This window comes from Equus przewalskii, chromosome 22 (genome assembly GCF_037783145.1).
Source record: "Equus przewalskii isolate Varuska chromosome 22, EquPr2, whole genome shotgun sequence".
Lineage (NCBI taxonomy): Eukaryota > Metazoa > Chordata > Mammalia > Perissodactyla > Equidae > Equus > Equus przewalskii.
Genome location: NC_091852.1, coordinates 31,750,015 through 31,774,822, shown reverse-complemented (window position 1 = coordinate 31,774,822; position 24,808 = coordinate 31,750,015). Strand labels below are relative to the sequence as shown.

Below are 24,808 nucleotides of genomic sequence, written 5' to 3'. Positions count from 1 at the left end.
TAAACTCACTTGTCTTCACTGTCATCAATGTTGTGATTTTTAATTTTTAGCAACATTCTTTTCAAAGTTAGAAGCACCTCAAACTCTTCGGGAGCATTTTGCAATGCTTTTGATCATACGTTAATTTTGTGCAAAAATATCACCATCTTGTGGACTTTTGAGATATTGGTAGTAAAGTTCTTCACACTGGTTGCATTTTCACAACTGTAATTTTTCTCTGTTTTTTCCATTTTTATTTTGGCAGCACCTTTTTGGAGCTATTTTCTGTTTCTGTTTTGTAATTGTTGAGGTGGTGAGAAGATTAAGAAATTATTTCTTACTGTTTTGAGGAAGTATTATTTTATAACATTAACACTATTTTGTTATAAGATTCCTGTTTTACAAATTGTGCTCTGTTGACCCCTAAGATTTCACTATAGACATTACAGGGACAGGGCATAGAGCAAATGGTTCCATTTTTTTCCACTTTATATACTGGTATTCTATATAAGAATTATTTGATGAGAGGACTCTGGTTTTTTTTAAAGTTGATCAAACTCATCATTAGATAAAATGATATACTCATTCCTTTTGGATTGATACACAGAGATTCTGGCTAAAAGCAGCATGAAATTATGATTGAATAGAAAATTATTAAACGAGCATGGAAATAAGGAACGGTGTCAAATGTTACCTTTGATGTTCTGTGTTAATAGGCTCAGGTTCTCTCTTAAACATGTAGGTCTAGGCTGTGTTGGAGGAGGGGTTAGCTGGCTAGATTGAGTGTGCTAAGAGCTGGAGTTTTTGAGTTGTTTCAACTAATATTTCTCCCCTATAATTATTCCTATTAATTGTAGTGTCTGCACTGCACCTTATAAGGATGTTGGATCTCTCCTTGAGATAACGTGTAGGCAGTTTGCTGCCACTGCACCCAGTTCCACTGAACTCTTTTCTGTAGTACCATTGGGTCTGAAGCCACCTGTTAACTCTCTTCCTGTGGTGTGAGGGACCAGAGCTGTCCAGGGCACTGATTTAGGCTCCAGTGACCTTGTCTCCTATGTGTGACAGGTGTAATTATATTGAACAGAAACTGCTCCTACGAAGGCTTGGGTTTTCATGTTTATTAATCACTCCTCCACTCTATTAAAAATAATGCCAGCTTCTGAGTATCTTCCCAGTACAAAATGCCATGCATTTTAATTTTGAGGAAGTAAGTACCATTATTCCCATATTATAGATGAAGATACTGAGAAATGTGAACCGAAGTCTAGCTTTAAAAGCCCATGATTATTTCATTATAGCAATTTCTTCTGTGCTAGGACCATCTTTGACATTTGGGTAAGGAATATATTTTTAAATTCAGGTCATCAAGTTTTGAAAATAAAGGAAAGATTTTTTTTTCAACATATTTGAACTTTATTGCTATTAAGTAGACAAAATCATACACATTTGATTTTTTTTTAGAGTTTTTAAACACTTAAGCAATGAAAATCTATTACAGATGAAAACTTACAACCTAGGTTCTGTGCATTTTAAGAATTTTTATGGAATCTCAGAGTTGAGATTTTTCTCCTTTTCTTAAATACCCCAAGAGTAAATAACATGTTCATTCATTTTAGACTAACTTTTTGTCTTTGAGGTTTAAAGAATATAAAATTTGAACATAGTTAAAAAAAATCTTCTCATAGAAACCACTACTAATATTTTATGGTTTAAAATTTTAGAAAATTTCCGTGTATCTGTATTTGAATAGGATCATATTATATTTGTTTATACCTTTTTATTTTATTTTTTACTTAAAAATATACCTGGTAGGCGTAGTCATATCAGCACATATAAATCCATTGTAATGTATTTAAGCAAGCCTTACTCATGGACATTTACATATTCTTTAGAGTTGTTTGCTACTACAAACAACTATTAGATACCAGTTTATATGTCTTTTATGGACTAAGCCTTGAAACATTTGATTTTGCTGTAATGGTAGTATTTAGATTTGAGTTTTACTTATTTTATTACTTGGCACTAGAACTTATATGCCACTATTTTCTTAATTTGAATTTTAAATCTGATTAATTTCTTGGTCAGCTAGAGCATTTTGGGTAAACTTTATAGAAAGAGAACATGTTAGTGCCCCTTCCAAAACTTTTCTGTCTGAGAACCTCTTCTGTTGCCTTTGATAGTTTGGCTGGGGACGACAGAGACATTGCACAAGGAGGACATAGGGGGCATAATCCTGAACAACTTTTAAAGTTTTGTCATCGACTGCCCCCTTTAGGCAAGTTCCATGATGTATGTGATTCTCAGAGAATAAAATGTCCTATGACCAATCAAAATCATCAAACACAGCCCCAATTTAGTAATTAAGAACTTCCCATCCTAAGTCATACTCTAATTTCAAACTACACCCTGGCCTAGCAGAAGCCTGCTGTGGACTGATGGCTTCTCAGGGATGGAGCCTGTACTCTCCAGTCTGTCCTTCCCTACTTGGCTTTTCTTTTCCTCCCTCACCTTCTTATTGTGGTTTCTGACCCTGCTACTATAAAAGGTGAGAGAAGGGAGAAAAGGAAGGGCGATAAGACCTTTCTTCCTTGACTGGTACTACTGTAAGATGGCTTTGTGCTGAGTGAGCCTGGCAGATGTTTAAAACTGTCTCTTAGGGTTCCGTCTTGGGGGATCCTAATGGAGATATTTGACTTAACTTGCCATGACAGATGGTAGATTTTTCATCAGACTGACTCTTCTTCTCTTTGGCCCCTGGTTTCCCAATGTTCTGCTCCGTAGAGTCTCTCTTTTGGGTACCATCATTCCCTAGTACCCCTAGGGAATGCCTTCTGGGTAGGCTTCAAAATGACTTCATCCTGGCTTTCTCATGTGTCTAGCCGCCTTCTGATCTATGCTCAAAGTCAGGTTTTTGAGCAATTCCCAACATAACAGCAATTTCTCTTGCTCCACTGTCAAAGCAACTAAACAGCCTCTCCCTTATCCTCCCAGGGGAGTTAGACACAATCCACTGCATCCTCCTCAAGTACAGGTGCCACAACTCTTCTGACTTGAGGTCAAGAGCAAAACATCTTAGTGTGGATGGGGTAGGGGCTTACAGCACTCTTTTCTCTTCTCCTCTTAAATTTTTCCTAACCTTTAACAGCCTAGCCCTTTTATGCCCTAATTGTGTACGAACTGTAGTTCTTGACCATTTAGTTTAAAACGTCTGCATTGTGACTGCTCTCTCACAACTCACTTTGGTATAGGATATAAATAATCGTAGCCTCTTTACTGTAATTTCCATTTTCACGTACATTACAGAGTGTAAAACTCTTGGTTCATAATTTCTTTACCACAAATTCTCTGGATAATCTGGTCACCCTGTTGTCTAGATGCTGGTAGATTTTTTTTTTTCTTTTGATCTTTGAAATCTAAGAATTTTACCAGCATATGTCCAAGTGTTAGGTTTTTTTTTTTCATTTATTTTCTGGTTTTTCATGTACCTCTTTGATTTGTAGACTCAGTAAGTTTCCCTACCTCCTAGTCATTTCTTTATTTTTTTCCTCATTCTCTTCTCCTTGTAATTCTTTTCACAATTATGTTAGATGTCCTAGATCAGCTTTGTGTCTTCAGTCTTATTCCTCCAATCATTCTAGATTTATACTTTTCCTCTAAAATATGGGAAAATTGCATGTTTCTATCTTCCATTTCCTGACTTTATTTTTGTGGTATTTAAAATCCTGCTGACTGCCTTCATTATAACAGTTTCCTTTCTCTTTTTTGGTAGATCTTTGTAGCTGTAATCCCTATTTCCATAAATACAATGAAATACATATCCCTTTGAAGGGAAGTTTCAGTTTTTTCCTGTTCACTGCAGTAACAGTTTCCTAGGAAGGTGTTTGTACTGATGCTTTGGTGCAAGCACCTTCTTTAGGACTGTGGTATTTTATTCCATGTCTTGTAACCTTTGGTCACACTCAGTAAGAACTATGCTTGTACAAATGGGAGTTGAGATGGGTTCCAATGAAGATTGTGTAGGTTTTTTCCAGAAGATAAGATGATTCAGGAATTGACAATGCAAGAAGGAAGGGAAAAGTTTAAATTTACTCAGCTTCAGTTGATTCATTTGTAGATTAATAGAACAGAGAGAAGACCAGTACATCACAATGGGGAGTGTTGCCCTTGTGTGCTGAGAGATTGTGTGTTCGTTGTGAGGCCAGGAGTTAGTTGGAGTTGTGTGTGTGTGCTTCTCTGTGCAGAGTGTGATTTCATTACACATGTGCGATTCTGTGTTGCTGCATGCTCCCAGCTTGGTGTGATGTCTAGCACTTGGTGTATTTCTTGGAATCACTGGTTCGGATCCACATGTGCTATCTGACTGCCTCCTTTTAATGGGAGGCTGTTGGATTTTTACTGAAGTGTTTTCTCACAGACCAGAAAAGCTATTCCCTCACATATAGGGATTCAGCTGGGCTACCTTCAATCTGGTCAGTTCCAGACCGTTCCTAGTAGAAGTTCCTTCAAGTTACTGGTGTATGGGGACTTGGATTCTTCCTTGGTTTGCAGTTTCATTGCAGTATTTCCTCTCTTATTATATTTTTATTAGTTTTTCCAAAAGGAAATCAACAGGGTGGAGATAGGAGGAAAGAGGAGAGAGTTAGATGCCCGTGTTCAAGTTGCCATCTAGGTCCAAAGTGTCACACAAGATTTAAGGAACCTGCAAAGTGTAAGCTTATCATCTGGATTAGTGGTCTCTAGATTTTTTATTCAATATCTCCACCAGTAAAAAAAAAATGTTACTCTTTCCTACCTCCTTTCTTTCCTCATCTGTATATATTCATATACAATGTATATTGTTTGATGTATGTATTATATATATTTTATATATAATTAATATATACTTTATGTGTGCATATATGTATAAATAAAACAAATTAGATTTTAAGATATGTTTACTTAGAAGTTTTATAATATTCTTCCAGAAACCTCTGCAGTAAGGGTACTTCATTTTAGAGACCACTAATCTGGGTCTTATTGTGATTCTCATTCATTTAGTAAATATTTGAGCACCTAATATGGCCAGCACTGTATTTAGAAAAGCATGACACCTACACAGCCATTTTATAGGCATTTCACAATTCAAAAGGAATGTCGATGACTTTGAATTTCAACATTAAATTTATTGTTCCACTTTTCCAAACTCTTTTCAATGTGATTTTATGGATTTTAAAAAATAAGGTGTTGTAATCTACATTTATTTATTCCAAAAGGTAATTTGCTTTGACATATCTTTGACATATGTGCCAACAGCTCTGTATTCCCATTTGGGGTAAATATCTACTGTGCACACAGCACTGGATTTTGGTGACACAGCCTGTCCTTTAGGAGCACGTACGGTCATGTGCTTCACAGTGAAATTTCTCTCAGCGACTAACTGTACATATGATGGTGGTCCTCTAAGATTATTATGTAGCTTTGGTGTGTAACAGGCTATACCATCTAGATTTGTGTAATTACATTCTGTGATATTCACGCAACGATGAAATCACCTAAAGAGCATTTTCAGAATGTATCCCAGGTGTTAAGCAACCTATGACTATAGTTATAGACTAAATAATGACAGAAAATGTAAAATTAAAATTCTGATAAATGCTATGAAGGAGAAATGGTAACACAGGACTTTAACTAGAGTCAGGGACGTCAAGATAGCTTAATTGTGGAAGTAGCTATTGAACTGAGATCGAAAGCAATTATAGGTCTTTGCTGAGTGAACAGATGAGAAAGGGCATGGGCTGGAGCGGGCTGTCCAGAGAGTCTTGGCTGAGGGAACAGCACTTGCAGAGAACTCCTGGCTAAGGGAACACTGCAGGTCAGAAGAATGGAAATGAGCCCTCTGGGGCTGGAGGGCACAGTAATAGGCAGCATTATGCAGGATAAGGTTGCTAATGGGAGGAGGGGATAGTTGACACAGGCCATTCTAAGCCATTTGACAGTTCAGAGCATTGTCCTAAGGAATGTTCTGTGCAAGGCAGGTTTGGGATGATATGGTCATACCTGTAGTTTGGAAAGATCACAGGGGCATTTTCAAATATTTTGTCATTTGTGAACTAGAAAAAGGGAAAATCACATAAAGTTTTTGAAGAGACAAAGAAATATCGTTTTGTCATCTTTCTTTTTTTTTTTAAAGCCAGTATAAATATAATTTTGGAGTATGTCAGCACTCTGAGTAACCACTTTCATCCCTGTCTTCTATACCTTTATATCCTGCATAGTACTGATTTTCAAGCTTGACTGTACATAAGGATTGTCTGAGGAATAATATAAAAGAATATTTTAAAAAGCATAGAACTCTGAACCCCACCCTAGAGCTGTTGGCTCATAATTTCTAGAAATGAGACCCTATAATCTATACTAAACATCACAAAACCCTCCTGAGTGACTCTAGTGCTTCTAAGCTGGTGCCGGTCCCCAAACAGGTGTTAGGGGATTATTGCCATTCCCCAGTTAGGGGAATAGGCATTCCCCATTCTTTTCACACCAACAAGCAGTGAATACGCATTTTGTGACTTGGTGGTACAAATATCCATATATTTTCTTTATCACAGGTGGATGGCACAAACCTTCAGGGTTTTACCAATCAACAAGCAGTGGAGGTGTTGCGACACACAGGACAGACTGTGCACCTGACGCTGATGAGGAGAGGAACGAAGCAGGAAGCCGAGCTCACGTCACGGGAGGATGTCACAAAGGACGCGATTTTGTCTCCTGTTAATGCCAGTTTAAGCAAAGGTAATGCTGGGTTAATCTGGTTTCCAGTTAGATTCTTACATCATTTAGATTTTTTTCTAATTCTGAAATTATTTAAGAATGGTTTTTACCCTTCCCTATTCATTATGAATTAATAATAAAAGTAAAAATGTGAAGATAAACAAAAAGGAAATTGAAGAAAGTTGGGATTAACTGGAAGAAGCTATGTGTCCATTAACAATAGAAAGGTTTCAAATAAAGCAGATTTCTTTCTACCCTATTCGTTTGGTCACTATTTCTCAGTCAGAAACATACGCAGTCATTTACCTTTCTCTCTGCCTTCTTTTTGGGTGTCATTGGTATGCCATGTTTTCTCTTTAGGAGGGCCCAGTTCTGCCTGGATTATTTGTGTGAGCCCCTTGATTTCTCTAAATGCCCAGCCTTTCCTCGAAAGAATGGACTTTAATTCCACATTTAGAAATTCCCAAGTTGTTTGTCATTCATAAGCTGTTTGTACATGAGTCTCTCACAATACAGAAATCCCCATGGACCTCACTGGTGTAAGGGTTTATTGGTCAGGCTGTTGGCCTTAAAATGCTGTTTCATTTCTCAAACCATTGACGGTTCTGGTATTCCTGCCATATACTACTTTTTGCAGTACTAGGAGACAAGGAAGCAACTCTCAGGAGAAATTTATTACTTCTTTGTCCCATTAACAGGAGAACTTTCCTTTAAGGACATATGATTATAGAAGAGTTTACCTACTAACAACAAACTCTCATCTAGGGGTTCAAATAAGTGCACTGGAGTTAGAAGAATTCAAGTGCTTGATTATTTTAAAGACATAATTAGTAATTCTTATCTTTAAGAAAATTATGAAAAAGAAGAAGATCCTCTATCGTTGAGGAGAAATACCAACATATTACCAATTGAAGAAGAAGGTAAACATCTGGAGCCAGGTGATTATGTTCTTTCTTTCTTTTTTTTTTGGAGAAATGATTCTTATAAATGTGATTAAGCCTCTATGGATACATTGTAAATTACCAAAAAATATCTTTCAAAAAGATGCTTGTAAATCCTTATTTATAGATGTGATTAATTGCTCTAGTAGATTAGAATAGTTCATTTGTATCTGACATATTTTCTTGCTGAGTCAGTCTTTTCTTTCTTTTACGTTTTTTAACCAAAAGGTTTTAGGGCTCAATCAGTTACATACGTGGTTTTATTTCAGTCCCCTTGTTTCTGTACACCCACATGTCTCGAGCTTATTGAGAAAGCAATGATAAAATTGTCAAGTATTTTTAAAATAAACACAAGAGAATCTTTAAAGCATAAGCTCTTAAGAATGAAACTATTCAATTTTGGGAGGCTTTTTCTTCTCAATTTTTCCAGAGTTCTAAATTTTAATATTGGGAAGTTTGTTTGGAAAGGAATTGTACAGAGAAATTATTAAACTTTTCTGAGATCTTTCACAATAAACCTAGAATCCATTCAGCTGTTTAAAATTTTTTCGATCAGCATTGTTTTAATATATAATTATGCAGAATGTTACTGCCTTCTTGTTCGGCTGGGGGCTGTGTGCCTCCCTTACCTGTCGGAGAGCTATAGGTATTTTGGTAACTTAAATCCACTGAATAATGGATTGATCTTCCTTCATGCAAATTCTGCCCTTTACTAAATAATTATATTGAAGCTTTGTAGTTCTTTAAAATATCTACTCCTTCATTATTAAAGTTTTTTTCCTGGTGCTGACGTACTTTTATTATTTTAAAGGAATATTTGTGTTTGATATTTCATATTCCAGGAGTGAGATATCTAGGATTCACAGGTGTTAATTGCATTCTTCCATTTTTACACTAAGTGAAGACATTATTTAGGATAAAGTGATTATCGAGAGTAGCAGGAAAGGATAAAAATATTTCAAAGCATGAAACTTGAGATAGTAAGTGGGGTTGGGTGTGAGGGATCATCTTGAAGGCTCAGACCATCCATTTTGCTTTGGTGAATGTGCGTCTGTGTGTGGGAGAATGGGTGGGAGAGGCTCGAGACTTAGAATCAGGAGTCCCAACTTCTTTTTCTAACGAAATAAACAGGAAAAACTTGTAAATGATTCTGATGCATCTGCACTAGTGTCGGTCATCAGAGAGGGGATAAGATCTCTCTGCCTCTTCCATAGAAATTTGACTGACTGTGAGTCTGGACAAATCATTTGACTTCTCAGTAGGCTCAGAAGACTGGACTTGATGAGTTTCTAAATATGTCTGAAATCTAGTATTGGGGTGGTTGGGAGAGGGGGAGAACAAGGGTTGTGTGACTGTAGGTTGGTTGTATGAATACAAATTTCAGACTGCTTTTATCAGCAGCTTACAGATTCCCCACTTTCTCCATTCAAACTCCCACCTTACTTGGATCAGTGCCCATCTCTGTAAACACAACAGAATGAGAGAAAGGGACTATGGGAGGAGGTAGGACTCTGAGCTGACCCTCCTCTTTCTCGCCTCATCAGGTTGGAAGTTTTCCTGTAATCGGTGTTCACCCCTGTGTAGTTAATCCCTCTCTGGACTGAATCTAATTTGGAAGAGAAAACACTTATTTTAGGGGGCTAGTTTCCAAATTTTTTTTAAATTATAGCTTATTGTTTCCAATTTCTCAAGGAGAATTATATTATTAAATTTAATTAAATTATTAAAATATGTAGGGAAATAATAACTCGTGTATTGGGTGAAGACTCAGACTTAGTATAGCAGACAGGTTCTGATCACAGTGTCCCTGGTACAGAATGTTAAGATACGGAGATTTTTGCAGTTTGTCACTAACTTAGTTGTGTTGACCATTTCAGGGTATCCGTTGCTGTCAGCTGAGAGAGAGGAAATAGAAGATGCACAACAACAGGAAGCTGCCCTGCTGGCAAAGTGGCAAAGGATTATGGGAATTAATTATGAAATAGTGGTAGGTTAGCTTACGCTCCCTAACTGGTAACTGTATTTGAGCAGGAAGTTCATGGCAATAATAAAGATGACCATCATGAAGAGTCCTAGAGAAGTAGCAAATGCCCAGGACTTTTTTCTGAAGACCTAAATGTGTTGATTCAGGTATTAAAAAATTAAGATTGGAAAAAGTTGGATAGTAACCGAGGAACTGAAATAAATGGGTTGGAAGTTTTAGAACTCATAATTCATCAATATTTTACTGTTCCTGGCAATAGTCTATATTATATAGACACAAGGAAGGGTTTTTCTGATTCTTAAACCTGGGATTTATAGAAAGAATTGAAATACAATGACAGAATTTCCTTAAAAGGGAAATCATCATGACCTATGGACAAAATTGTAAAAGGATTTTTTCTCACTCTCTCTATCACTCTTATGCATTTACTTTCCCTAAGAGGTTTCATTCTGTATGCTTTTTTCATATCACTTATGCCGTAGTGAATGTTTTGTTTATGAACAGTTTGCATACCTAGTATAGAATTGAATTTAGGATCTGCTATCCTAAAAAGAAAATTAACAAAAGTGACACAAATTATCAATCCTTAGATGTGTCAGTTGGCAAATCTCAGGGATTTCAAAAGGAAAAATAAAATACTTGGTTAGGTGAGAAATTTTCATATTGCTTACAATATTCTAGTAACTCTAGAAGAGAGAAGCAACAACAGATGTCATATAATAATAGTAGCTAGCTTTTATTGAGCACTTTGTGCCAAGCAGTATTCTTAGTGTTTCATTTAATCCTCATGACCATGATCTTTTTTTTGAGCCCTCAAAATGATTAACAGTCAAATTAAGAAGTGAGTAAGTACAGCTGTTGTTACCATGTTAAATTGAGTCAAGGAAAAGTATAATAAAGTCCAGCTTGACTGTGGTTAGTTTACCATGAAAAGAAAGGTGGAGGATTCCGTCTGTGGGGCAGCGTTAACATGGCTGGCATGCTTAACTGAGAGTGCACTTCTTCAGGTGGTAACTGAATAGTGAAGGGAACCTTTTGACGGGCCACTTTGTCACAAAGGTCAGTCCTGAGACTGAACTTTTTACTACCCTTTGTGTATATCATCTCTTGGTGGCACCCCCCAAGTCATCTGTCAAGGGCAGAAATCTGTTGTAAGAAAGAAAAAAACAAGCTGTTTATTGCCCTCATCAAACAAAAGTAAATAAGACATAGATCTGACTTTAAGTTGTGTGTGATGTAGTTATACAGCATAAATGTAATCATAGGAGTGGTGGTGTAGCAGAGAGCATTGATGGGCGTCATCAGTGAGGACCTGGAGGACTGCTCAGAGGAAGTGAGAGCCAGAGTGTTAAGAAGTGAGAAGGATTTTATTTAGCATTAGATTTCAAAGTTGGGTGATGTAGCTTCTGATAATGACCCTGCATATACTATCATCAAGATTGGAAAGAGATCTTTTTTAATTAAACCGTGTTTTTCTCAGTCCCTCTATCCCTCAGTTTCCTTAGCTGTCAATAAGGTGGATGAACTAGATCATCTTTAGTCTACCTTCTGATTTTAACATTCTGATGATTGGATGCTTTGTGAAAATTTCTTAAGGTTCTTCATTATTTAGTGTAACAGTAGGAAATAGGAAGTTCATTCTCCTGTTTTAAGCTTTGATTCACTTTTAAAGACCAGTGTTGTCCCTAGATACAGCATAAGGTCAGGAGTGTGGGCTCTGTGTTCAGACTGCTTAGGTTCAAAGCTCTTTTCTAGCTATGTGACTCCGGTTAAGGTAACCTCTCCAAATCTCATTTCCCTAATTTGGGAAACAAGGAGGGAAAGTGTACCTATTTATGAGAAGCATGACATAAGCTATGGAATGGGGTTAGACAGTCCCGGGCACCTAGTAAGTGCTAACTGTGCTGTTGTTTGAGCTCAGGCGTGTGATTTTATCTGTGGTAGTTCTGACTACCCTCCGTCTGTTATCAGCATCCGTAGGCGCCGAAGAATGCCTTGGGTGCTTGCAGCTGGCTGCTTCCTTTTGGTTAGTGTTGGTTCATGAAACCAATGGATCTCAATACTCCCTCAAAGACAAAGCTTTGTATCTTTGTAATAAGCTTTTTTGAAGCTTCTGTGAGAAAGTTGACCTTTTTGGATAAACATAAAACGTATAAATGGGAAGAAAAAAACAAATGAAAGAATATTAGAGTTGTGACCATGTTTCTCCTTTCAGGTGGCCCATGTGAGCAAGTTCAGTGAGAACAGTGGGTTGGGGATAAGTCTGGAAGCAACAGTGGGACATCATTTTATCCGATCTGTTCTACCAGAAGGTCCTGTTGGCCACAGTGGGAAGCTTTTCAGTGGAGATGAGCTATTGGAAGTAAGGAGCTATGCCATTTTCCCTCCTTAACTAAAGTTCTGAAAAGGCTGTGGGAGGCTTCATGTGGTGAATAAGTAAGTTCTTATTTTAAATTTCCTCTCCAAAGGGTACTTGAGAGAGAGAGACAAATAAAAGCAGAAATTTCAAATCTGTATGTATATAGATCTTCAGACCTAATTCCATGCTGAGGAGGCTTTTTTTTTTTGTCCAGAGAACTATAAAAACTTTATTTAAGAATTATAAAACATTTATTTGATTTTTAGAATAGGTAATACATTCACGTGTTTCAAAATCACAAAGAATGCAAAGATATGCAGTGACGAGTCTCTTTCCTGTCCCAGTCCACACAGTTCTCTCACCTTTAAGTGGGTAACTACTGTTATATTTGGTTCTCTGCAACCTTCCAGATGTTTTAATGACTAAATAAGAAAATTTGAATATATTCTTCTCCCTCACATGTAAAAACATGCTAGCGTACGATCTGTGCCATTTTCCATTTTGATTTCTTCACTTAATGATATAAAATGTCAATTTTTAAAATAACCTGCTTTTCCCTTCATCCTTTGGAAATGTTCTTATTAATTCTCCCTTCCAAACTACTACACTGGCGTGTGAAACATGGATGAGAGCTAGTGATTTTTCTGTGAGTGCTCTAGAAGGTCCAGTTCCAAAAGAGCTCTAAACTTTCACGTAAATTGTTTCAGAGTCCTACTACAGCTCTGACTCTAGTTCTGAGCACAGCAGAACTACGGTAATCACCAGAGTCAAATTTATATTTAATAAAAAATTGTTTTCAAAAGAGTATTTGTGTTATGAAATGTTCCTTCTTAGATGACTTATCTTTTTGGACAGGTGAATGGCATAACTTTGCTTGGGGAAAATCACCAAGATGTGGTGAATATTTTAAAAGAACTGCCTATAGAAGTGACAATGGTGTGCTGTCGTCGAACTGTGCCACCCACCACCCAGTCCGAATTGGATAGCCTGGACTTATGTGATATTGAACTAATAGAAAAGGTATCAGATTTGTGCATTTGAGACTAATCTGAATATATAATGGAAAGGCTAGATGACGTTTACAATTGTTTTAAAGGCTTTTTTCTTTTGTTTGATACCTGACTTCCTCACTTAGGCCACGTTTTAGGACAGAGCTTGGAGTCACACAGACCTGGGTTTGCATCAGCCTTGGCACTCACTAGCTCTGTGACCTTGGGCGAGTCACTTCATCTTTCTGAATCGCAGTTTTCTCTTCTGCAAAATGTGAGTCATGATGTCTGTCTCAGAGGGTTGCTCTGTAGGTTAAATAAGGTCATGTAATGATAATAGATATTATTGTACACTATGTGCTTGTGTGATTTCACAATATCCCTCTGAAATAGACACTCATTGTCCCCATTTACAGAAGAGAAAATTTAAGTATGTAAATAGTGAGTATATAGGACATATGTGGTAAAAGATACTTTTGTGTAATGTACCCAGCTTAGTGCCTGGCACACACTTATTGCTCAGTGAGTGGCTAAAATATGAATGGACGCATCATTTGTGTGTGTATAGGTCTTATTTTCACACTATATATACTTTGAAAATGTCAGAAATTTGAGCTCACAATACTGCATGTCAGGTGATACTCTGTGACATCCAGAAACTCCCATTTTCCTGTTTGCTTATTCTTTTCTATTCAGATCAAAATATCATGAAATAGAGCTTGTCAGCTTCTCTGAGGACTCTTAAGAGATCTCAAAAGTTAAGATTTGGACTTCACGTAATTTGCAGTCTAATCAAATTTCATTTAAGGTGTAATGAGAGATGATGTTAGAATTTTATTTACATTATACTGAAGGCATCAGTACAATGGAATAATTTTGAAAACTTGGAAGAATAAAGTGCATAGTTTAATATTTGCCTGGATGATTAGAATAGGGTAGAATAAGAATGATAATTCCAAATTATATAGAACTCAAAGTCTAGCACCATTCATATCCATACGTATTTTTCGGTGGTATAAACAGAATCATTAGAAAAAAGCAGGTGGACATATTTGCATCTATGGTGGAATGTTCAGTAATTGATAAAAAGCAGAGGTAGTATACAAAGTAGAATTTCATCATCAAAAAACTCGTCTTTCCTGGGGCCAGCCCCCATGGCCTAGTGGCTAAGTTTGGCATGCTCCACTTTGGTGACCTGGGTTCACTTCCCAGGTGCAGACCTACACCCCTGCTCAATGGCCATGCTGTGGCAGTGACCCACATACAAAATGGAGGAAGACTGGCACAGATGTTAGCTCAGGGAGAATCTTCCTCAAGCAAAAAGTGGAAGATTGGCAACAGATGTTAGATGTTCTGTGAGATGGGTAACTGTGAAGCTTGGGTCAAGAATATTGCTCAAGGCAACACAGATAAGAAATCATAAAGGCAGTCTGCAGACCAGGCCAGTCTGACTTCAAATCTCGTCTTGCTACTGTGCATGTTAATCGACTAATGAAATAATCAGGTGCACAAGTCAGTCATACAGCCTTTTAGAAGCTTGTGTGTATAGAATATAGAACTTTTACATATTGTCATTTCCTCTTTAATTTTTCTTAAATATTGTAAGAATTGTTTTTCTTTACTATCAAAATAGCTTTATATTTTTTTCTGACTACAGAGGTGATTCAGACATTGATGAAAAAATGAAAATCACCTACAATCATGCTGCTAAGATGCAACCATTGTATATTTTTATAAGAGATCTTTGAACCATGCATTTTTATTGTCTGTTACAAGTTAGGTATTTTTTCCTTTTTAACAACTTTCAATAATTACTTCCTTAATTCATGAAGATTTCATGGTTAGCTGTTGCTATTCTTATATGTCAGTATTTTGTTCTGGACAGATGCTGGGCACCTCCCTTTTCCTTGTAGTGTTGCTGTATGTATCTGCTAATCTAGTGCCTCTGAAATAAGAGCTGTCTGGTCTGTTATCCAGCCTCATGTAGATCTAGGTGAGTTCATCGGGTCCTCAGAGACAGAGGATCCTGTGTTGGCGATGACTGATGTGGGTCAGAATGCGGAGGAGGTACAAGGACCTTTGGCCATGTGGGAGACTGATGTTCAGTACATCGAGCTGGAGAAAGGGAGCAAAGGACTTGGTTTTAGCATTTTAGATTATCAGGTAAATATATCCTACTTTTAGCAATTTTTTAAAAAAAGATGATATATACTAAAGGTATATTGTTGATATCAGAAAAAGCAGATAATATTTTAGAGTCATCAAAGACATTGTCTTGTTTCTAGTAAATTTTTCAAAGTAGTAATTTATGTGATTCATTGATTATCATAAAGGATTTCTTTTAACATTGAATATGTCGACCCCTTTTATATTTCAGCTCTTGGAAATGTGAAGAACATGTAGAATACATTTTAGGAATATTATGGAAATATTAAGGTTTTTTTTTTGTCACCTGGGGAATATGTCTAAATTATTTTTATTTCCATGCTCTTAATTGACAGTTCATATTTTAATGGTAAGACAGAAAGTATTAGATATCAATCTCTTTTGTATGAAGTTAATGATAGAGTTCTAATTGAGTATATTATAAATTCTAGTATTCCTGTCATTTGACTAAATGACCAAATTTATGAGTAAGCTTCAGTCGGTCCGGTGTGGGCTGCATCCTTACCCTGCATTGTGTTCTGTGCTGGGTAAGAGAGGAGATGCTACAGCCTGCCTGATAGAGCACAAGCTCTTGCTTCTCATCAATTAATACTGAACCAGAAACCATCTCCAGTGACTCCCGGGAGTTGTGTTCTCCACAGGGCCTGATTCTGGAGCCTTTTGCTAATACTAAGGTTGCCGTGTTTCTGAAAACACTGCATCACTAAATACTGTATGGTCTCTTTCTGCATTTCTTCACTTGAAAAAGTCAGGCCCTCCCTTCAGGACACTGACGTCTACTGATGTTCCACCGCAGTAACATCCTGTTTAACAAATGCTGCTGTTAGTAATTCATATATCTGAGATTTAGCCTCAAATGATAGTTATAAAATGGAACAATTTATCAAATTAAACTTACAATTTTAGAGTTATCAGTACAATATGAGGTCTACTCAGGAACAATGGAAAGTGAGGGTGCCATTGTTTAGGGTGAGCTCTTCCTAAACTCTTTAAAATGGAGACAGCCTTTACCCAGATAATTCATTGGAAGTGTTATATGAAAATTTTTGTAAGACATTTGAAACAATTACCCATCCATTGCAATTCAAAGTGGACACCACCGTGTAAAAACATTTTTCAGTGTGAAAAGGAGCTGCCTTCTCTTTCCTTTTCTGTCGTCAGGATCCAGTTGATCCAGCGAGCACTGTGATTGTAATTCGTTCTTTGGTGCCTGGTGGCATTGCTGAAAAGGATGGACGGCTTCTTCCTGGAGATCGACTCATGTTCGTCAATGATGTTACCTTGGAAAACAGCAGTCTCGAAGAGGCTGTGCAGGCTCTAAAGGGCGCACCATCAGGAACAGTGAGAATAGGAGTTGCCAAGCCTTTACCCGTAAGAGTTCGGATTTTATTCATTTCTTATTATATTTTCAAACAAAATGATTCTTAGGCTTACTTTTAGCTTCAGATGTCATGACTTTTGGTACTTTTCATGAACATGTTTGTTGGCTCCATGAGTGTAAAGATTTAACTTTGAGTAATATTCTTTAAAAGAATAAAGGAAAGAAAGCCAGAAAGTTCAGAAATAAATTCATAACTTACTGCTTTGTGGCTCACTTTTGAGTTTTTTTTAATGCAATAATAAAGTCATGATGAATATAGAATCAAATATTCTCAAAGAAATATGCTTTAAAATATACCAGTATAGTGGAGTATTGGAGAAATTAATAGCATTAACAGCTGACAGTGGACTCTTTAGTCATAGTGGAATAAAGTAAAACCTCTGTCAGAGTGACTTACGGTCCTGTATTCTGTTGACCCCAGCACATCTGTTGTCTAATTACCACAGAGCAAGAAATTGAACTTTCCGAAGTAGGTTCATCCTCCGGGGAGGGAATAGCCCTTGTGTCATTAATTACTGCAATATTAAAAACAGCTAATGAATTCATGCTACATAATGTCAATGTTTATTATATATAGTGATTGCAACATAGCACTTATCACTGAATTGCAATTAAATATTGGAGACATTCTCAATATTTGTGGGGGTTTTTTTCAGTGTATAAATATATTTTTAAGTGAAAGGGTGAATATTCCTTCTCTTAAGAAAACACAAACACATAGATATGTTTGCATAACCATCAAATAAAGATTTGTTGACAAACACATAGATATATTTGCATAACCATCACATAAAGATTTGTTGACTTTGTGAAAGAAATTGTTCAAATAGTAAGCTTTGTTAATATATTTAAAATGTTAATTAAATTTTTTGTGCTTCACTTTTTATTACACAAAGAATTTTGATAACCTATGAAAATGTATTTATGAAAACAGAAAGAAAGGGAAGGAGAGAGGGAAGGAAGAAGGAAGAATCTGTTAATCCAACCTGAAATCAAACTGGGATTGTAGAAATCCGAACGAACGATCAATACAAAGGAGCATGTAAAAATGAAAATAGGCCGTTATGGGACTCTGCATATTTATTATGATGGAGCGTACTTTCAGTTCTGGTCTTTCTGTTAGACAACGAAAAATAGCAAACGAGCCAATATATGTTTTTACTCCTTTTGAGGAGAAACCATACCAGTTATTCAGAAGCAGTCTTTTATTTTTCCTATCTAGTTCCAAAATAAATTTCTTTCATGACAGTAGTTGATATTTCCAATTCAATATATGATGAATATCTCTTTTACGTGAAGTGAGATTTACTTTTAAACTAATAATGTGTAAGAAAAGAAGAGAAACAGTTTTTCTCTAAAATACTTGTGCATGTATTGCTGATACAGGGTGATAGAGGCAAGACAATCTAAATATTTTAGCCTATTTTATCTGAGATTGGAATGAAAATGTTAGGTTTTCTGTCATTGCGATCAAGGTTACCGTGTGATAGCTCAGCACTGCAATGTAGGTAGATTGTGTACATGGAGAGCTGATGGTTTTTTTTAAGCCATGCTAAATTAAGGGACTTCATTGTAAGATTCACTAACAGTCCTTGTCAAGTAAATTATATTCTTTAAAATAATATTCTAGTAAGAGATGACAGAGAAGTTGATCCTTCTTTTTAATGTTTGGTTTTTCTGTGACTTCTTTTATGTCTTAACACCTAAAAGTTGCCGTATTTCTATATTAAGAAGTCATTGTTTTGCCAGAGTATTTGGCAGACAAAAATGACCAGAAGATTACTACAATATAAAAAAAATTGTTGATTTTGTTAATCTTTTGTAAGAAGAATGAAAAAATTAGAAGAAAGGGATTCTCATCTAACAGATGATACTGGTATTAAAACAAATTTCTTTGTTGTGTCTTAAATAAAAATGTTGAATATGAATATTATCGTATTTCATGCTCATGATTCTATGTGAAAGTCAAATGTTACCTTTTGAAAACTTGCCCATTTTTTCCCTCTCTCCCTTACTTTTCCTTCCCTCCTGTACCCCCTCCCTGTCTTTCCCTCTTTCCTGGTCTCTTTCTTTTTCTTGACCTCACCCTCAAACGCTGAGCTTCATTCTCCCTGCAGCTTTCACCAGAAGAAGGTTATGCTTCTGCTAAGGAGGATTCCTTTCTCTACCCGCCACACTCCTGCACGGAGGAAGGGCTGGCTGACAAAGCCCTCTTCAGGGCTGACTTGGCTCTGGTTAGTGGCCACGACCTATCAAGCTTTCTTTAAAAAATCTTATGTGTCTTATTGTTGCCTTTCAAAATATTCTGAAGTCTTATTCTTTGTTCATTATGTTTTGGAAAACTAAACATTTTCTGTTCAACTCCAATAATTCTCACAGTTCAAAACAGGAAGAAAAGCAAACCATAATATATGTGACAACTATTTGTTGGTTTGTGGGGGAAATCCAGTTAGCAGTGCATTATGTCTGTGTCATACCAAAAGTTGTTGGAGCACTTGTTTACTCTAATTGTATAACCGGGTATCGCCAGGCATTCTTTAACTGTTTTCAGTACTCAATCATAAATCATTGTTTTGGCTGCCTTTTAATGAGGTAACAGGTCTGTTTTTTCCATTAGTTGTTAATAGTGTGAAAGTCATATAAATTGGTTTGGTTATTGATGAAGAACACAAAAGCTTCCAGAATAGGCAAAATCCATGTTTTCTATGAATACATATATGTACACATCACTGATTTACTAGAAAATTTTAAATTAAAATTATATTTTTGCTTGATCTATATGAAATCATTCATTGGAATAAATGTGTTTAGGGACCACCGGAGGCCACTTTTGATGAATAAATACATGATTCCTGCTCTTAAGAACCTTATTGTCTGGTATAGGGGACAATGCTATGTCAATAATTAAAGCATAAATACCAGACATAAATATACACATGACATTTATGCAATATGACAAATTGTGCATCCTATTCCAGTGCTCCTGCCATTAAAGCCAGGTTCATAACCTAACTTTCTGGGGGGAAAACATTGTCCAATGTAAATAGAAAGGAATATACTCGCTTTTTAAGTACTTGTTTAGTGTTTTCGATTAAAGAGAGGTTTAAAACCTGTGAAATTTCTCCATTATGTATTTATAACTGTGTACATCTTTCTTTAAACCAGAGTATGAATTATTTCTTTGATTTTGATAATTGTAATTTTGTGGGAGACAGTTCTTCATATTTTTGAATTGTCAGCTCCTGAAATAGTTCTTTGGAAAGTTTTGATGTATATTATAATAAATGCAATAATTTCTTATTATAATACTTAGCATTCCAGGTGACATTTAGCCCTATTCTCCACGGGCATTATGTTAACACTTGAAGACTTGATAGTTTAGAATGCTATGAACTGCATACAGTACTATGGTATAAATGTGTTAAATGGTACCCAGCTATAGCAAATGCTTTTTGAAATGCTGCAGGACACAAATATATTATTGTCCCCAGACGTGTCTCAAAAAACAATTTTTTTCTCTAGAGTTTACATGACTTTCTTAATGCTAATCACAAAAAAGATTAATCCCACTTTTCTCTGAGCTCAGCATCTTATGGTAACAGGTATCCTGGGTCTGTTGCTCGACCAGCAATTCAGTCTTGTATTGGTCACTCAGCTTCTCTGGGTCCTAGTGTTTTTCTCTCTACGATAATTAGATGAATTGATTTATTAGAATCTCTCTTAAGATTCTAAGGCATCAACAATAGATATGCAAATTGTTCTGAGATGCTCTTCTTTAGTGTTACTTAAAACAAATATTTTTCTGTTGTTATCCATGACACAAGGCTTAGTTAATACTATCTAGACAACAAATGGTAAGTATTTACTGTTTAGATTATTGTACATGAGGGGTACATTTGTAAAGGGTGAACTTCCACATAGTTACTCACTAGTGAATTTGAACATGTATTTAAAATATATCATTAGAGAAAGGTTCACTTTGAAATTGGTCACCTATATTCTTATCATGTTTTTGCAAGAATGTGACCTAGGATAATGTTATAATGCTTCTGACTTCTCTTGGCTAAACATGTAAGTTGAAATCACAAAGAAATAGAACACAGAGGATTTTGCCATCAAGACAGAAAATACTGGTAATCAGAGAGGGGTAGTATTTATGTCAGTTCTACCTATGCTAAGGTGTAACTGAGTGCATTGTAAGAAGAGCTTCAAACTCTCATGACTTAGTTCCTTCCCTTGGTTCTGCCACAGAAGGTAGTAATAGGATTTTTAGATAATATGTGGTGAAATTCTCTACCTTACTCTATGTAGTTTTCCAACAGCAGAAGTTTATAACTTATAGCTTCACCATAACCAGATCGTAATTAGGTCCTCTGTTTGATAGTATAATTTCAGCATGAAATCACTGATATTCTTTCTGATTTTTGATGATCACCATCAAGTTCTGGACCTGCCACTTGAATGGTTTTCAAATTTAGTTAAAGATAATGTAGATAAAATACATTATTTTAGTGAATTTTACTAATAGGTAATCGCCTGGCTGCCTTGTTGAATAATAGTTTATTTTAATTAAATAGGGAAAATGATGACCTCATTCATTTTATTATAAAATTCTAGGAGTTTGGCAGGTGCTTTTAAAAAATAATATGGACTGGAAAAAAGTAAACGTTTACCTTAATTTATGGAGTAGAACTATTTAAAGTTAGAATTGATCCAGGCCCTTTGTTACTCATTACCAATAGCCCTTTTATTGATGGGGTAAAATAACCTTCCCTGCCAGCGCTCTCTGCTGTGGGTGAGCAGCTCGTCTTTGTTCTGTTGCCTTAGTCAGTCTCTGATGTGGTGAAGAGGGTTGAAGAGGTCATGTGGAAAATAGAGTAGACGAACGATACTAGTATGCCTTTTAGCCTCGAGACTTTGCCATATATGTAATTGAACAGAATTCCCAACTGAGCTTAACTGTTTTTATTCCTAGGTGGATACCAATGATGCTGACTTAGCAGACGAGTCTACCTTTGAGTCTCAGTACTCCCCTGATAATGACAGTATCTACTCCACTCAAGCCTCTATTTTATCTCTACATGGCAGTGCTTGTAGTGATGGCCTGAACTATGGATCCTCCCTTCCGTCTTCTCCTCCCAAGGTACAAAGAAAATGTCATTTTATTTACGGGAGAACCTTGCATGTGATTGTCCAGAGGTCAGTGTTTGTGGGGAGCTGTGGGAGTAGCATGTGAGAGGCATATGTTTCTCCAGTCATGGAGTCATCATCAGATTAAAGTGCAGTTTCGTTTAGGACCTGTTGACTGGGTAACTCTTAGACTCCCAGGGACTGTTTAGATCTAGGGTCCCTGATACAGAATGATGGACACAGGGTTCAAAGCTTTGATCAGGATTTCCATGTTAGAAAGAAAAATTTTAATGAACTGTATTTCCCAAATTGTGTTTTTAGCTGTGTCTACTTTGGAAAAATTACAAGTATAAGTTTATTTACTTAATGGTTTTTATTTTCTTAATAGTTTTAAAACTGACTTTTATGCAAAGTTGGATAGTAAAATATTTTTTGCATTAATATTTACTAGCTAAGTTAAACTTAATGCTGTCATATGTTTTTATGTAAAATGGTGCCAAGGAATACTTTATGTAAAAATCACAAGGAATGGAAGGGTATGTTTATGTCACTGCATATGAATGAAGAATTAGTTGTTATTTGACATAGCTGTGCCGTCTATATTTTATAAGTAGATTATTGATGTAAATACCCCACTATGTTCATTTTCTTGGTGATATACTCTATAATGTTTAATATGTAATATTTTAAAACCTATCCAGTCTTTTGGGTGTGAAGTGGTATCTTACTATTTTAACTTGGAGTTCCTGATTACTAGTGAGGTTGAATACTCTTTCATATATTGACCATTTGGTTTTTATTTCCATCACTGGCCTCTTTACATCTTTTGACCATTTATATATTGGGTTGCTTGTATTTCTATTGATTTGTTGGAGTTGTTTGTATTTTCTAAAAGTTGATATACAGAGCAATTCAGTGTATTTTTATGAGTATATGTGTGAGTGTGTGTATTTAAAAAGCCTAAAAATATGTGGGAATGATACTTCTCAATTTCAGGAAAGAAGCTATTCTTGGAGAAAAAAGGAAACATGGGATTTAGCTGTACCTAATATATCTTATCATTTTAAGAAGAGAGATTGAAAACGATATGGCAAAATGTTAATATCTATTAAATCTGGGTGAAGAGTTTGTATATGGATACATATATTTTCTTTATTTTTCTATGTTGGAAATATACCATAAATAAACATTAAAAATTAACATGAAAACACTGGACAATAATTCTTTCTTAAATATATGAGATATATATATATTTTCCATATAAATTAAATTCAGTAGGAAGGGAAACTGTATTTATGAATCACTTGGAAAGTAAAATTTCCATAGATCTAGCACAATTTTTCTCCTTTCCTGATTAACAAGTAATTTTTTGGCCAGAACATTTTCAAAGCACTTTCTTTTATGTTCAAGGTGCACCTGTTATCCTTGCAAAGGATGCTGGGCAATCTCCTTGAATTGGTTTGCAAGGTATAATCTTGAATGGAGCAGCTGCTCCTCTCTCACCACACCTGAGACTGTCTATCTGACTGCGTCCTGTCTGGAATGTGTTCAGTCTTTGCTGGCCTCAGGGCTGGAAGCTGAGTTCATCTCCTAATGGAATCTCCTAATCCACAGCATAGCACACTTCTTGCCAGTGGGACAGATTGCATTGTTTAATTTAGTAATTGTTACTTAAAGGGATTACACAATCTGCATACTGAGAAGCGTGTATTTTACAGGGCAAATGCTGGCTGTATGCAGCACAACATATTGGCTTACTAAAGTCTGTTCGCCTCTTTTTTTTTTTTTCCCCAAGCAGTTTACTCTTTTGTTGAAGCAAATTTTGGCAAGCTGGCCTATCAACAGAAATATTTAAACTACAAAACAACAAAGAAGACATTAATGAGGGTGTTTTAAAACACATTGTGAAACTCCTGTGTGCTTTCAGTTTTCTTAGAAAGTAGGACTGTTCCTGCATCTTGGTAAATCTCTGCAGCGTTATTTTGTTTTTGTTTTTTTATGTGTGTGACATTTTTTAGTACCTAGATATTTACTAGAAAATTGTATGTAAATAAATAAAACATTAGATGCTTCATTCATCTTCTTGTTTCTTTGCGCTAAGTTCACTTTAAAAAGAATGGCAATTTGATATGGAATTTAGAATTGACCATTTTTCTTAAAGGAAAGTGAGCTCACTTTAGGACTTTTTAATGGATAAAATGAAATTGTATAGTATACGGTATTTAAGAAAAACAAAGAAGCCTCTATACTGATTTGAAAGAAGGATAAAATAGTGTGAGGATTTCAGCGACTCCTCAAGTTTTCGACTTTGCTAAATATGTGATAAGCTTGTAGCCCTAAATGGTGGCTGGAGATGCACAAATAATTTTACCTCTCTCCTTACTTTGATGAGAGGTCTTTTGACCTTGGTCAGGTATGCCAGCAGAAGTTGTAAGAACTAATCAACCAGAGCAAGGACTCATTATCATCCAGGGAGGCTTTACTGTTCGTTGCAGAGCCTGGGCCTGCCAGCAGCTTAGACGTGAAAGGGCTGCAGCCATATGGTGGAGCTCCTCTACACAAAATTCTCCTGTTTGGGGGCCAATTCTGCTTTTTTTTTTTTTTTTTTTAAGGAAGTGGTGTTTGCTTAATAGGATTAATTATTGTGTAAGGATTTAAGTGAAATAACCAGTACTCAAAAATCTGAAAAATATAGCAATTTCCATGGCATGTGGATTTTAAAGGCAAAACACCAGTGGGTTTTTTCCTTTCTCATTGTTCTAGGTTTTAATTTTTTGATTAATCTTTTTATCCCGTTTTTCTTGTCACCTACAAAGACATAACACAATGCAGAAATAATTGTCTAATCTATGTAAGTATATTATCTGGGTCAATAACACACTCAGGTACAACCTTAACTTATTCATTACACTTAAGAAACAGAGCTGTTTTCGAATATATTTGACATTTTAATTTAATTTCCCCCTCATTTTTTCCTGAGGACAAGAACATACCAAGTGGAGGTACACATTAATGTGGATTTTTGAAAGACTTCAGTTGGGATACCAAGTTGCACTGGGAAATTGTAGAGTTATTTTTGGACGTCTTATGGGGGAAGAACTGCTCTTCTTTTAGATCCATAAGACT

The 24,808-nt window shown here is 36.0% G+C and overlaps 1 protein-coding gene across 16 annotated transcripts in view; it reads left to right on the top strand.

The window, feature by feature from the left end:
* MPDZ (multiple PDZ domain crumbs cell polarity complex component) overlaps nucleotides 1-24,808 on the top strand; it is a 155,049-nt gene that overhangs the window by 60,748 nt on the left and 69,493 nt on the right. For 8 of the 16 annotated variants that reach the window (XM_070590159.1, XM_070590155.1, XM_070590151.1 and 5 more), the window contains 9 exons: nucleotides 6,570-6,753; nucleotides 7,581-7,670; nucleotides 9,551-9,660; nucleotides 11,873-12,019; nucleotides 12,872-13,036; nucleotides 14,983-15,168; nucleotides 16,333-16,542; nucleotides 18,670-18,786; nucleotides 21,528-21,695. In XM_070590159.1, the coding sequence (XP_070446260.1) occupies nucleotides 6,570-6,753; nucleotides 7,581-7,670; nucleotides 9,551-9,660; nucleotides 11,873-12,019; nucleotides 12,872-13,036; nucleotides 14,983-15,168; nucleotides 16,333-16,542; nucleotides 18,670-18,786; nucleotides 21,528-21,695 (1,377 nt within the window). The remainder of the gene's footprint in view (nucleotides 1-6,569; nucleotides 6,754-7,580; nucleotides 7,671-9,550; nucleotides 9,661-11,872; nucleotides 12,020-12,871; nucleotides 13,037-14,982; nucleotides 15,169-16,332; nucleotides 16,543-18,669; nucleotides 18,787-21,527; nucleotides 21,696-24,808) is intronic. The other 8 variants (XM_070590163.1, XM_070590161.1, XM_070590157.1 and 5 more) reach the window with 1 other exon arrangement.